Source organism: Numenius arquata, chromosome 3, assembly GCF_964106895.1.
Source record: "Numenius arquata chromosome 3, bNumArq3.hap1.1, whole genome shotgun sequence".
In the NCBI taxonomy this organism is placed as follows: Eukaryota; Metazoa; Chordata; class Aves; order Charadriiformes; family Scolopacidae; genus Numenius; species Numenius arquata.
The window spans coordinates 30389551-30402348 of NC_133578.1; the positions used below are offsets into that span (position 1 = coordinate 30389551).

Genomic DNA, 12798 nt, shown 5'->3' on the forward strand with positions numbered 1-12798 from the left:
AGCCGCCCTCTCTGCCGCGGCCTGGCTGCCTTCCCCCGCCTCTGCCCGGGGCTGGGCCGCTGCGGGCGAGCCCGGGGAAGCGGCACCTCCCGGTTTACGGAGCGGGGAGGCCCGAGGGGGCCGAAGGCGGTGCCTCCCGCGGGGTCCCGGTGCCGGCGGGGAGGAGCCGCCGTGCGGGCCCCGCCGCGCCGTGCGGGAAGTGAGCTCAGGCGCACCGGAAATCCCGCCCGCGCCGCGGCCTGTGTTTGCGCTGCGGGCAGAGAAAGGAGCGGAGCGCCTGCAGCGGCCCAGCCGAGCCTGCCGCACGCAACGGGGCCGAGCCATGTCTGACCAGGTACGGGCGCCACCGGCCCCGGCCGACCGAGCGCCGACCCCGGGAGGAGCTGCCGCCGGACGCGACGGGGGGAGGGAGAGCGGCACGGCGGGCAGCGGCAGCAGGCCCCGGGGGCACGGGAGGAGCTGCCTGCGGGCCCCCCCTCGCTGCCGTGGGGCAGCCCAAACCCCTCTATGATGGGTCGCCCGGGGCGAGCGGAGCGGCGGCCGCCCGGGAGGCGCTAGGAGGGATGTTTCCCTCGGGGAGTGTGTGCGGGGGTGCCAATCTCCGACTGCGGCCAAACTCTGCGCGCCTCCCCCCCCCGGTATTTTAATCCGCGTTTCCCTTTCCCTTAGGGCATTTCGTGAGGAACACGGGGGCGGGCTCCAGGCGGGGGATGTTGGGGGACCGGGGCTGGCGTCCGAACGGCGCGGGGGCGGCTCCGCGGGGCCCCGGGGCCGGGATCGCCGCTGGGGGAGCCCCGGCCCTGTAAACCCGGAGTGCAGCGAGGGGTGAGCCGTGTTGCACAACAGTTGTTTCCTTTCGTTTTCCATTTCCCAGTTGTGTGGTAGGATGCTCTTTCCCCAGAGCAGGCTTTGTGCGGATTAGGTTAGATCTGCCAGGTCCTCTGCTTGCTCTAAGAATGCAGAGGGGGGGGAACCATACTTCCTTAATTGAGCGTTGCTTGCCATATTAAACGCCCCGTCCTTTACCAAGACTCTGTCCTGCCTTCACTCCTTGTATTGATTATGTTCCTGTCAATTCTGACTTCTCAACTGGGGACTTAAATAGTTACTCGTAGTTCAAGTTCCTGGCTTGCTCATGGCCTGTATACAGTCCTTTGCTTACAACTATTGCTTTAGGCTATGTGACCTGCTGGTGGAAAGTTAAAACAGCATTCCGGTTTTATTTTGTGTTCTGTTTCGCTTTATTTTTTATATTGCCTTCATATGGCAGTGTTTCCTAACTTTGTCATGACGATTTGACTTTGGAAAAATCAATGTCGGTATCTACAAATGTTTCTTGCGGTGCTGTGTAGTCAAGAATAATACTAGTGCCAGCCAGGAAATTAATTTCGAGAGACAAGGGTAACCTTAGTATATACTGTGTCTGCTTTGAGGACTAGCCTTGATACATTGTGACCCGTGAATAGAAACCTTTGCTGTACGTGCTGGTGGTCTTCCTCCCCGCCCCCGGCTTTCAAACACAATGTAACTCTACTGGTGAGCATGGTGCTGCTGCCCATCTCTGCCTGTGGGAGTGCAGCTGGGAGCATAGCTATTGCTGGCACCCATTAGGACATGTTCCCAGTGTAGTAAAATATGGGAAAGTGGCTGCATTAAAAAAAAAAAAAGGCAAATTCTGAACTAGATTTTGTAGACTGATCTTCACGTGACCTGCTCTATAGCTCTCTGCATTTGTGAACTAAGACATGTTTTAACACATAGCAGCTTTCATTAGGTAATTCCTTCTCCAGGCAAGTTCTGCTAAAAAATATACGTTTGTTCTTTGGGACTGCTTGAAGTATGTAAAATACATTGTACGTGATAACCTTTTTTGGATAGATATCTTACAGGGTCCTTAATCAAAGGCCTTTTTGTTTATATTATTTTTTTTAATAGATGAGCTAAACATTGTTATATGTTATGTCATTCACTTCTGGGGGGACTGTGCATCAAGACCTAAACAGATGCTTTAGTAACAGTATAGCGTATGATAATGCAGCACTGTAAATCTCATTCCTCTGTTTATCAGTCCTACAGGAATAATTGGATTACCCAAAACTGTGGCTTGTTTACAGTGTCTTTCTTTTGGGCCCTGGAATTACAAGCACATAATTTGTAACCAGTTATGATAATTTTGGCTTGTCTTTTTAGTGTAAATAAAGAACCATAGTTGAGTGAGTTACTTTATTTCCAACAGGACATTAACTTTTATGATAAATAAAAATACTTACAAGAAGGGCAGACTTCCCACCAAGTAGCCATGTGTTTTTGTTTCTGCTTGGATCAAAAAAAGAATCATTTTTCCCTCCCTTCAAGGGTCTCAGGCTGTTTTTGCTTTAATTGAATCTAGATGCTGGCATTTTATCTGTTTATGTACTACTAATAAAGAATGCTGTATCTTGCATGCATTTCCCACTCCTATAACAAAAGTAAGAGTTGATTTACTGTGTTAGGAAGTGTGTTTTAGTCCTATTCCTCCAGTAATCTTGGTTTTGCTAATTTTTTTATCTCGTATTATTGAAAGTGTGCTGAATATAGGGGGGGGGGTTTAGGCTTGGACATTGAAGTTTGAGCACTACAGAAAACTGCAGGATGAAACTTGAAATATGCTGCATTACAATGTTTGTTTAGTGGTTTCATTAGTTGCAATATCAATACTGGTATGTTTCATCCAAGTAACTTTGGGTGCTTTTTAAGGTCATGAATTTAGTGCTGGTATATAAATGTGAGACAGTAGTAGGAGCCTCATTTTGTGCTATTTAGGAAAACTCTGGAATGAAGCTTTTAAAACTTTAGGCATCTAATGAAAAGTTAGAACTTGGAGTGTTGTGTTATTCCTGTTCTGTTTGTGTGGTAGTCTTTTTTTTTTTATGTACTGTTTCCTGAGATACCCTGAACACCAGTTCTTTTCACAGTGCAAGTAAAAGTCTGGAGGCTTGCTTGCAGATTGCTGATCCAGGGTTTTGTTAGTGAATGCTTGCAGTTTAGTAACTTTGCAATCTCCTTGCCTTTCTTTGTTCTTAAGTGTTTTTGTGTGGCTTTACCGTTTGGCATTGAATGGCAGAATAGTTCACTGACAAAACACAGGGAGCTGTTTCAGACTTGCTGGGTCTTGTTGTGTTCTGATTTTAAATATTTTGCTCGTATTTTTAAGCTTCAGTTATTGGCATTGTCAATGTTGATTTGATCTTGGTTCTCTTTTCCTGAAATTACAGCTCTGTTTGCTCTTATTTAGTGGGTGAGTGGTTGCTAGGGCTTTAAATGAGCATCTTTATGGTATGGTGTTTCAAGGCTCCAATTCCCTCTGCTTTTTCTACTGTTTGCTGCTTCCCTTATTCATTTTTAGTACTAGAGCCCTCTTTCCCTGAGGGTAGGAATCAAACATCTTATGAATCATTGCTTTCCACTCATATTGGCCAGAGGCACTGTCATAGCAGCAATGATGATTTGTCATACCTTGTACAGGATGATTTGTTTTGCAAAACGAAGTAGGTAGATCTGTCACAATGCACAGAACCCTATCAACTACTACAAACGCCTCTGCTGCTGGGATATTGTGCTGCCATGCAATTTGGATCTTATGCAAAGTAAATTAAGACAGTGACTGACCTGAAACATCATGTAAAGGGACAGGATGTTCTTACAAATTCTTTCAGTGCTAGCAAACCAGGAGATGGTTTTGAAGTTACAGACTTCAGATTTGTGGAAATCTAAATCTCTTTCTGATTCCTAGAGGTTAGTAATCCTGCGTATGGACAATAAAAATGTTGTTTGTGCAAGTTATCAGAACAAGTTGCAGGGTCTTGCTTTTCTTTCTCTTTAGCCAGGAGTGGAAACTGGTATATTTTTATTCCTGCAAATGATGAGTCCCACGAGGTTAGAGTTCAAATATGTCAGAAAGGGAAAACTTTGGTGGGAAGCACAGTTACTGTGACTGTGTTACCAGTAAAGACTCCTTTCATGTTTCAGAAGTGATTTGCCTGGTGACATGAGGCTAAGTGTCTAGTTTCTTGAAAGCTTGGGGTCAGTTTTTGGGTGTGAGCTTGAAGGGTGGTGAATCAGTCCCAGCAGTCCAGGTTGTGCCCAGGTGGGTATTTAAAAAAGATAAAAATAATATTCAAACCAGGTGGAGTCTCTTGCTCATAGGTTTTTTTGGGGTTTTTTGTCATCACAGAAACTGAATGGATCTGGCTTGAGGCAGTGAGTCAAACTGATACAAAGAGCACTTCCTCTCTCTTTTTTTCCTCCAGACTGAGACTGGTACAGATAGGGAAGGTGTTTGCAGACTTTCCCCCCTGCCCTTCCCTGAACTTTTAACATTCAAAGAAATTGTGCATGGTTAACCTCTTAAGGAAAAAAAAATTGCTTGAAAAGGGTTGTCTGCCATTTTAATCTGGAGATAGAGACCTATCTGGATGGACTTAATATGGAAGGTTAGTATGTGTTGTTGGCACTTGATCCTAACATTTAAGGCCAACCATACAAAGGATATTTCTGTGTACTCAGCAAAAGTCCCTTTAGGATTGGGAAAACTTATATGGTAGGCACCTGAACATACTTTGCTTATTTTGTCTACTGTGTTAAGCAATAAAACATAAAAGAAAGATTTGAAACATGATCAGCAGGGTATCCTCATTTCTCACTACTTGGGAAGATTTCTTCACCTAGCACCATCTGAACCTGAGGCAGCGTCTGTGTAAAATCCCTTTGTTCTGCAGTGGAACATAATTAAAAGCCTGATCCAGATTGTGTAGGGACAGGCAAGGGATGGGGTTAATAGTATCTGATCTCTAACTTGTCTTAATCTATCAGCAGCTAACATGAAAACTTTGACATCCTTAATTCATGCCTTAGAATGTAACATGTAAACCCTTTTGATGAGCTTTAGTGCTCAAGTTGTTGAATCAAAATTGTCTGTTCAATTAACTTTTATCCTGGAACGATATCAAAACACTATAGTTCTTAGAACTGAAAATTTTAAGAACTTTTAAGAATTGTGGTCTTAAAACAAACATGCTAGAAGGAAGCTGTTACTTGATGTTGTTTTGTTGTCATAGAAAAGAAGGTGGCTGACCATCCTTTTGAAAGCAGTGACTACTGTTGACACAATAGACTGAAAAATGTTTGCATGGTTCACTCTTTTTACACTGATGGGGTGCCACAAGTGCTTTCTGTTTATTGTGCTCATGATACTCTTTTTTTTTTTTGTTAAATATCTGAGTCTCTTAGTACCCTTCCTGTATTCTTTTTTGGAGTCTGTCTGTTGACTAGGAGTTAGTGGTATAAAACAATACTTTGTATTTTTGCATCTGTCATCTATTTCCAAATGACCCTTCTCTCATCTCTTACGTTCTTCACAGCGTTTATCTTCTGTCATTAATTAAACTTTTCACAGGCAGACAGCCTTTCATAGTACTATGTTGCCATTATTTCCACACACAGAAAGAGGAAGAAATAAGGTGCCTTGAATAGTCTGATTTCATGTAATAAGGAGGATGACAGCTGTCACACTGTCCAGTGAAAATAACGAAGTGTTGAACTAATCAGACTTTTAAAAAATTTTTTTCTTGCAGGAAGCAAAGCCTTCAGCTGAGGATTTAGGAGATAAGAAGGAAGGAGAATACATTAAACTCAAAGTCATCGGGCAGGTGAGTTTTTACATAATTACTTGTTGACATTTGGTGGGGGTGTGAGTTTTTTGTATCGTAGAAATGAATAAATGAACGTTGATACTTTCAGTTCTTCGCTGTGGATCCTCTCCTACCGTAAACTACTTGCCAATTGCCTGTAATGTGTGTCAGTGTACTCTGGTGTGGTTTGTGGTGGTGTTTAGTTGTTTTGGTTTTTTTTAAAGCTTGAGTAATTTATCCTTATGACTTGGGATTCGGTCAGTGTGATCTCTGTCTTACAACTAGGGGACCTGATGCATGGAGAGATGAATTTATCCAAGGATATGAATATGTGGCAAAATGGATAAATTCAGGTCTTCAGAGTTCATGTCGTACGCTAAGCATGAGGTCAGCTTTCTTGGACAGGGATAGGAAGAGGATTCTGTTGGCTGGCATGTTGGTAGATGTGAATGCTGGATTATAAGTCTGAATTCAAGTTGTGTTGGAATGTGAATGTCGAGATCCTTCTTGAACAGAAGTCCTTCTGTGCAAAGAACTCCTAGCTCAAATGACTTGACTCAGTACTGTTTGTTGGAGTATTAGCACGATTGCTGTGCTGTTGACTGGAGATGGATGACTTAAAGTACGACTAACACAAACTAGCTCACCTCTTGCTGGTTTAACTGCCAATGGTGAGAACACATTCAAAAGCTATATATGACCACATGCTTTTTGCACAGAACCTCTTGCAGTCTGTTTTATCTGTAGCCATTTTGACAGTTGTAGTTACTCATATCTTATGACTGGTAGGAAGGACTATAGAATAATGACGCTTAAGATTTCTCCTTAGGTTAGTGTTGTGTTGCCAAGTCTGCCTGTATCCTAACTTCTAGATAATTACTGTAATTGAACAAGGCTTTGCATATATTTTGCGGTGCAAGCTTTAACTTGTCTCTTTTGGAATCTTAGAGCAGAAGTCCTCTGCATATGTATGTTTGTATTTCATAAGTACATCAGCTGGGTAAAGATGGAAGCACAGACTGAAACATGTATGGTTTTTAGTGCTTTTAAATCCAAAACTTCCATAGTGAGCCTAAGGCTATACTATGCCATCTGTTTTGAAATAGTGCTTCCTGTGGAAGTGAATGATGAATTTAGCGACTGATAAATCATCCTGGAGGTTCATGTTATGATGTAGCAAAGTATACACAGTGATAGTTAAACTGCATTCCATGGTAGTTTTACATAAGTTTTTCTTAATGAAAGTCTTAAAATTAGCATAGATAAAGTAAGCAGCTACTACAAAGAGAGTAACTTTTTTCTTTTCTGTTCTTAGGACAGCAGTGAAATTCACTTCAAGGTGAAAATGACAACACACCTCAAGAAACTCAAAGAATCATACTGTCAAAGACAGGTTTGTGGAACAATTACACTCTCTTGAAGAAGAAAATAAAAAAGCCAAACACATTAGCTTTACTTTTCTCACTGTTCTTTCAAATAAAGACATTTGTTGAGACAGTCAAGCTTCTGCCTAGTTACCAACAGGACAGCTATCTGACAGTACAAATATCTCCTAATTTCTTTTCACAAGTAAAGGTATTTCTATTTAAGTTGTGAATTTTGTAGTAAGCTAAAATTACTGTTTGAAAATATATAGTGGCTGCTTAGAAGACATAGAAGTTACCTTTTAAAATGTGCAGGCATGCATTTATAGTTACTGTAAAATCTCCTATCTCCAAGTGAAATTCCCTTAAAGCTGTATAATACTGCAGCTTAGGATGAGAGCAGCCTTAGGCATTGTTACAGCCATTAATATGGTAATTGATTAACACTAGCTATTATGCCCTAAGTTAATGAAATCTGCAACATTAATTGTGGATGTGGGTAAATGACAACTACTGTTACAGACCAAAAATGTATCTTTACTTCCAGATTCTGTGGCAGATATTGTGGATGAGTGCTGCTATTTCCAGAAGCCCTGGCCTAGTTTACCCCCAGCTTTGGGGATAGATGCCTTGTGTGGCCTTTTCTTGAGTAACTATGTTTGGAGTTCACTTCAGGAGATATAATCATAAGAAATAATGCTTTGGGTTTTTTTTCTAAATACCTTGAGACAAGTTGAACTTGTCCATCGAAGTGGTTTTTTTTTTTATAGAATGTGTTCTTTTTTGCTATCCTTCTGGAGTAGGAGGAAAGAAAAGATCAAACACCAGATATGTTTGTAGCCAAATCTACATGATTAAAATTGTGATTCATTTGAAAAACTTCAAATTTTAAAATAAGATCTTGGAAATAATTCACGCAGCAGTCTTGACTGATGAAAATGCGTGTGTGGAATTTGTGGTGTGTTTTTTTTTTTTAGAAGGCAGAAATAGTTACTTGCATGAACACAGTTATATCTATCTCCTGGGTTGAATTCTGGAGAGTCTTTTATTTCCTTCATCAGCAGTCAATACAGTTTTTGGTGTCAAGTAGCCTTTCTCTGGTAAAGGGACCATGAACATTTCTTCCAAGTTAGCCAGAGGGATTGTTGGAACAGCGTGAAAAGCTGGTCTTTCCTGTGAATTTTTCTGCCTAGCTATTTGCAAGCAATATTTCTGAGATCTAATTGATGTATAAAACATCATATTTCACTTGAGTTTGTTTTGCTTATAACTTGAAAGAGAAGATGATTGAGGTATTTGCCTCATCTATTGAGGTGAATATGATACTCTGCCATAACACAGTAGACATACTGCAACTTAACTTTACTTACCATTGGGTGGCTACTTTCTCCCTGTTTAAATGGTGTTCCTTTTTGTTCCCTTCAGCTCTGCTCTTTCTTGTCTGCAGTGCAGAGCTTTTGCAGAACTGATAATGGTAAAGGTTGCTATTCCTTCCTATGGTGACAGGAGATTGGAAAGCAAGGGTAGATGTTCATGAAGTAAACATCGTGTTCTTACTGTTGTCTAGGGTTTTTAATAAAACTCATACGCAGTTCAGAAAAAGGCAGAACCTTCATGTGTAATGTTGTCTTGGAACTGAGGGTGTAGTCAGTACTGTATTTATAAATTATAAAAAGACAAGGGGAAAAAAAAAAGCTAAGGAAACTTCTAGGTTGTTGAATTAGAACTCCAGCAAGACTTTGGAATAAACACGCATTTCAGCAGTGTTATATGTTCCTTGACTCACTTCTTTGTAGTCTACATGGTTGCAATAAAATAGCCGAGCTCCTCAGGTAATGGGAACTAACACTTTCTTTTTTTGACTTTCACATGTGTTGCTTTTATTAAAAATATTTTTCTTGTAAATTTGTACAAGTTTCAATAAGTTTTTTTCGTGTACATCTGTTTCTTTTTTTTAGGGTGTTCCAATGAATTCACTCAGGTTCCTCTTCGAGGGTCAGAGAATTACTGATAATCATACCCCCAAGGAGGTGAGTTTCTTTCTAGAAAAAAGGTGTTACATAGTTCACTGGAGAAACTAAATGCCAAATTAGTTAGTTTCTCTGTTTTACTAGACTGTTAACCACAATGAAGGTATTTCTTTAAATATAGCCAACTTTTGGGACTATATTTAGTTAAATATAGTCAGACTATATTTGTCTAACTAGAATCTTTAGTAAGGCAGATATGCTGTTCATAAAGATATTGATTGGACTTTCAAGTGTAATGCTGTTTCAGAAGGGAGGATGTGGTCACTTTTAACCATAGAGGAAAAAACTGAAGGGAACTTTTCAGTTCTTAAGCTAGAACTTCAGTGTGACTTAGGAATAAATATGTATTTAGTTCACATTTATTAGATGAAAGGGTAAATAAACAGAGGGCAGGTTACTTCTGCTGTCCAGTGACTTCCACCAATTGTTATGACAAAGCAGGAAGAAACAGTTATAATAATGACCTTCTGAAAAATCAGACTAACTTGTGTCCTGTGAAATTGAACAAGTTACCCTCTTTGCAAACAGGCTTTGAGTTAGTCTTAGCTGTATTGTGAGTTAGTGGTGTGCTATATATAATTCATGTGGCTGTACAGCTGGTGCATTCACTACGATGTTGGTTACATTCCTGTGCATCTGTTGCCCAAGAAGGGATTTACAGAAAGGTAAAGCTAGAAATTTCCAGGCTGGTGTTTACTGCTCCACAAGCAGATTTAGACTTCGCTAATAAGGCTTTTGCTTTGAATGAGATGTGTAAGACTGAGGGAAAAGAGCTAAAAATCATGATTGTTGGCTAGTGAGATGGTGACTGAAATTTTTTTTCACCCCTTTGATGAATTATGATGGGACAGAGGAACAAACCATTATATAACTTGTCTAGGACCTGCTCTGAATTCAGTACACTAGATTTATAACAATTATATGCTGTTTTTCTCTGTTCTCACAGCTGGGGATGGAGGAGGAAGATGTGATTGAAGTTTATCAGGAACAGACGGGGGGTCACTCAACAGTTTAGATCCTTCTGTTTGTTTTCTTCCCCCTTAATCCTTTTTTATTTTTAAATAATAGTTCTTTTGTAATGTGGTGTTCAACACTGAAACTGGCACCCCATCTCTGGGAATTTATTTTCAAGCGTCTGGTATTTTGAATTCTCGTGCTCATTATACACTATTGTTTCTGTTTTCATTGTGCTGAACTTTCGTGATCCAGCTGCAGCCTTGCTCCCCTCTTCCCTTCTGCCCTCCCCTTTAGAAATACACGTACACACATGCATTTGTATGTTCACTAGGTTCGTGCATTTCAGGCACGAAGGCTGTAAGATCTGCCAGGTGGGCGAGTGTTCTTAATGACTTCCATATCTGCCCTGAAGTTTTGATGTGTGACTGTTTCACTCCTGGACTATAACTTTCAGTGCGAGATGAAGTTTTTCAGAGAACTAAACTGTGGAGAAATTGTGTATCCATAACTCAGAGCTATTTTGCTTAAATTGTGCTGATGGCCCAACAAAGAAGATTACCAAGTTGGAAATGGAAAAGCTAGAACTGTTGTCATCTGTACCTTGCTCCAGAGATGGCTTTGCTGAAGACATAAAATTGAAAACCCTAATGATTCTTAAATCTTGCCAGAAGAGCCCAGAAGCATTTTAACTTCATATAGCAATTAGTACATGCAGGTATTCATGCAAGAATGTTCACAGCAGACAACCGGTGTTACTTTGACACTCTTGTTTGTACCTTTTGGCCTGGGACGTGGGTTTTGAATGGACATTGTCTGTACCAGCTTCATTTAAAATAAACAAGAAAAACAATTTTATAAACAACTTGCATTTTCTTTTCAAATGTTTGCAAAACCACAAAAAGTTATAATTAGGGCATGCTTTTCCAGTAACTATATGTTGAAGCCAGAAAAAAAATGTGCTCTGTAAATATACCTCATATAAACAAAAAAATACTTTGTTTGCCCTAGTAAAATACTTGATCTGCTTGGTTTGCGGGTGACTATTTGAGACTACTAGCTGTTTGTTTTCTTGTTAGAGAGTATTCACGTACAGTTACATACAGCTTCACTTCATGTGCAAAAGGTAAACTTAAAATGCAACTTGGAAGGAAATATAAAGATGGTTTTTAATGTCTACATTTCATAGGGTCATGGCTACTATTAAATAATCTCTCTGTGATGGATGACATGGAACTGTCATCAGGCATCACTGAGGGTCCACTTCATATTCTAGCTAGGTGCAGGTTCTAAATGGTCAGTTTGAGAACATGTTACTGGGTATAAAAGCTCGGATGGGAGGCTATGGGCAGGGTAGTGTGGAGAGAAGGCTTCTGCATTGTCCCTGCTTTAGCCTTCCTGCAGATAAATAGGACTTATTTCTGATTTGGTTTGGTAAATCAAGTTCTCTATGAATGCCAGCTTCATTTTAAGACACATTTTAGTGCTGGCATACTTGGAAGAAATGGCAGATTTTGAATTACTCATTTTTATGGCACTTGCTGTAAAGCTAGAAATGCATTTTCTTTCATGTTTGTGGTTTGTCCTGTTTCTGATTTAGTAATACTTTTGTACACGTAGTTGCACTAAGCAATTTTTTAAAGATTAAAATTTTTGTTTACAAAATGTCAGAATATGGGGTTGTTTTTTTTTTGAAGTATTCTATGTAATTCAATTCTTAGGGGGAAGAGAGATTGCTGCTGTGATGTAGAACAACATGGCTTCTTTGCACTTCTCTCCAATTGCTTTTTTAGAATACTAAATATATCTGCTTCAGGAATACCAGAAATAAAACAGCCTTGTGATTATTATCAGATCATATTCTAATTTAAATTTGTATAATGCTCTTGTTAGTAGACAAATTCCCATTATCCCTCTTCTGCAAATTAGGAACTGAGGTGCAGGGGACCATGTGAACAAAATCCAGATACCCTGGGTTTGATGCTAGTACTCTAGATGCTGCAGCAACATTCTTTGCTTCTTACTGTTCACTCTTCCAAATCTGTTTTATATGGTCATTTGTATCAGCTTTTTAGTTGAAGCACTGCGTTTAGTTCTCTTGAGATTATGGAGGAGGGTTTCTTGCAGAATGCGGCTTCAGTATGAAGCTCAAGGCAAAGATGTCTTTCTGTTGTGTAACCTTGTCCTAAAATACATCTCTCTAAAGAGTGGATATGGTACCTGTGCAAACTGTTTTGACCTCTTTCTCAAACTTCTTGTGAACCCTCAAAGAGCTAGTGCCTCAACGGAGCTGCTGGTCTAAAGCAATGTCTGTACTGTTACAACTTGATGGAACAGTAGTAAGAGGAAAACTGTACTCTGCCTCAAAGATTAGTATTGAGACCTTCATGTAACATGAGAAGACACACATGCTACACAAATTTTTAAGGAAGTTCATTCTTGGAAGTTGTACATTGAAATAAAACCTGAATTTTGAAGTCAAGGAGTAGACAGACTTGAATTTTCTTCATTTCTCTGGAAGAACTAACACTTTTCAAAGAATTTCTGAAAAGATGGTCTGGAGTGGAATTTCTAAACCACTCATAGCTTTGAAGCACATTGACTGGAAGTTAGATTGGCCTTTGTATGTTGGAGAAAAACAGAGAAGATATATTATTTCTTTTTTTTTTTTCCCTCCTGCAATGTTTCTTTGTCTTTGTTTACATGCTTACCTGTATATTAGAAGAACTGAGTTCAGCTGTTGATAGCTGCTTTTGTTAAGTGCTTTTTAAAAAAAAGTGA

General features: G+C 40.1%; 1 protein-coding gene across 3 annotated transcripts; it reads left to right on the forward strand.

The window, feature by feature from the left end:
* The first annotated feature begins 231 nt into the window (after positions 1 to 231).
* On the forward strand, positions 232 to 12501 carry SUMO1 (small ubiquitin like modifier 1). Of its 3 annotated transcripts, XM_074145240.1 has the most exons (5): positions 232 to 334; positions 5613 to 5687; positions 6985 to 7062; positions 8992 to 9063; positions 10010 to 12501. In XM_074145240.1, the coding sequence occupies exons 1-5, from the start codon at positions 323 to 325 to the stop codon at positions 10076 to 10078; spliced, it is 306 nt and encodes a 101-aa protein (XP_074001341.1). In that variant the 5' UTR covers positions 232 to 322; the 3' UTR covers positions 10079 to 12501. The 3 variants fall into 3 exon arrangements, with proteins under 3 accessions (XP_074001341.1, XP_074001342.1, XP_074001343.1); XM_074145241.1 differs by lacking the exon at positions 8992 to 9063 and having other exon boundaries at positions 10010 to 11680; XM_074145242.1 differs by lacking the exon at positions 5613 to 5687 and having other exon boundaries at positions 323 to 334; positions 10010 to 11680.
* The last annotated feature ends 297 nt before the right edge of the window (positions 12502 to 12798 follow it).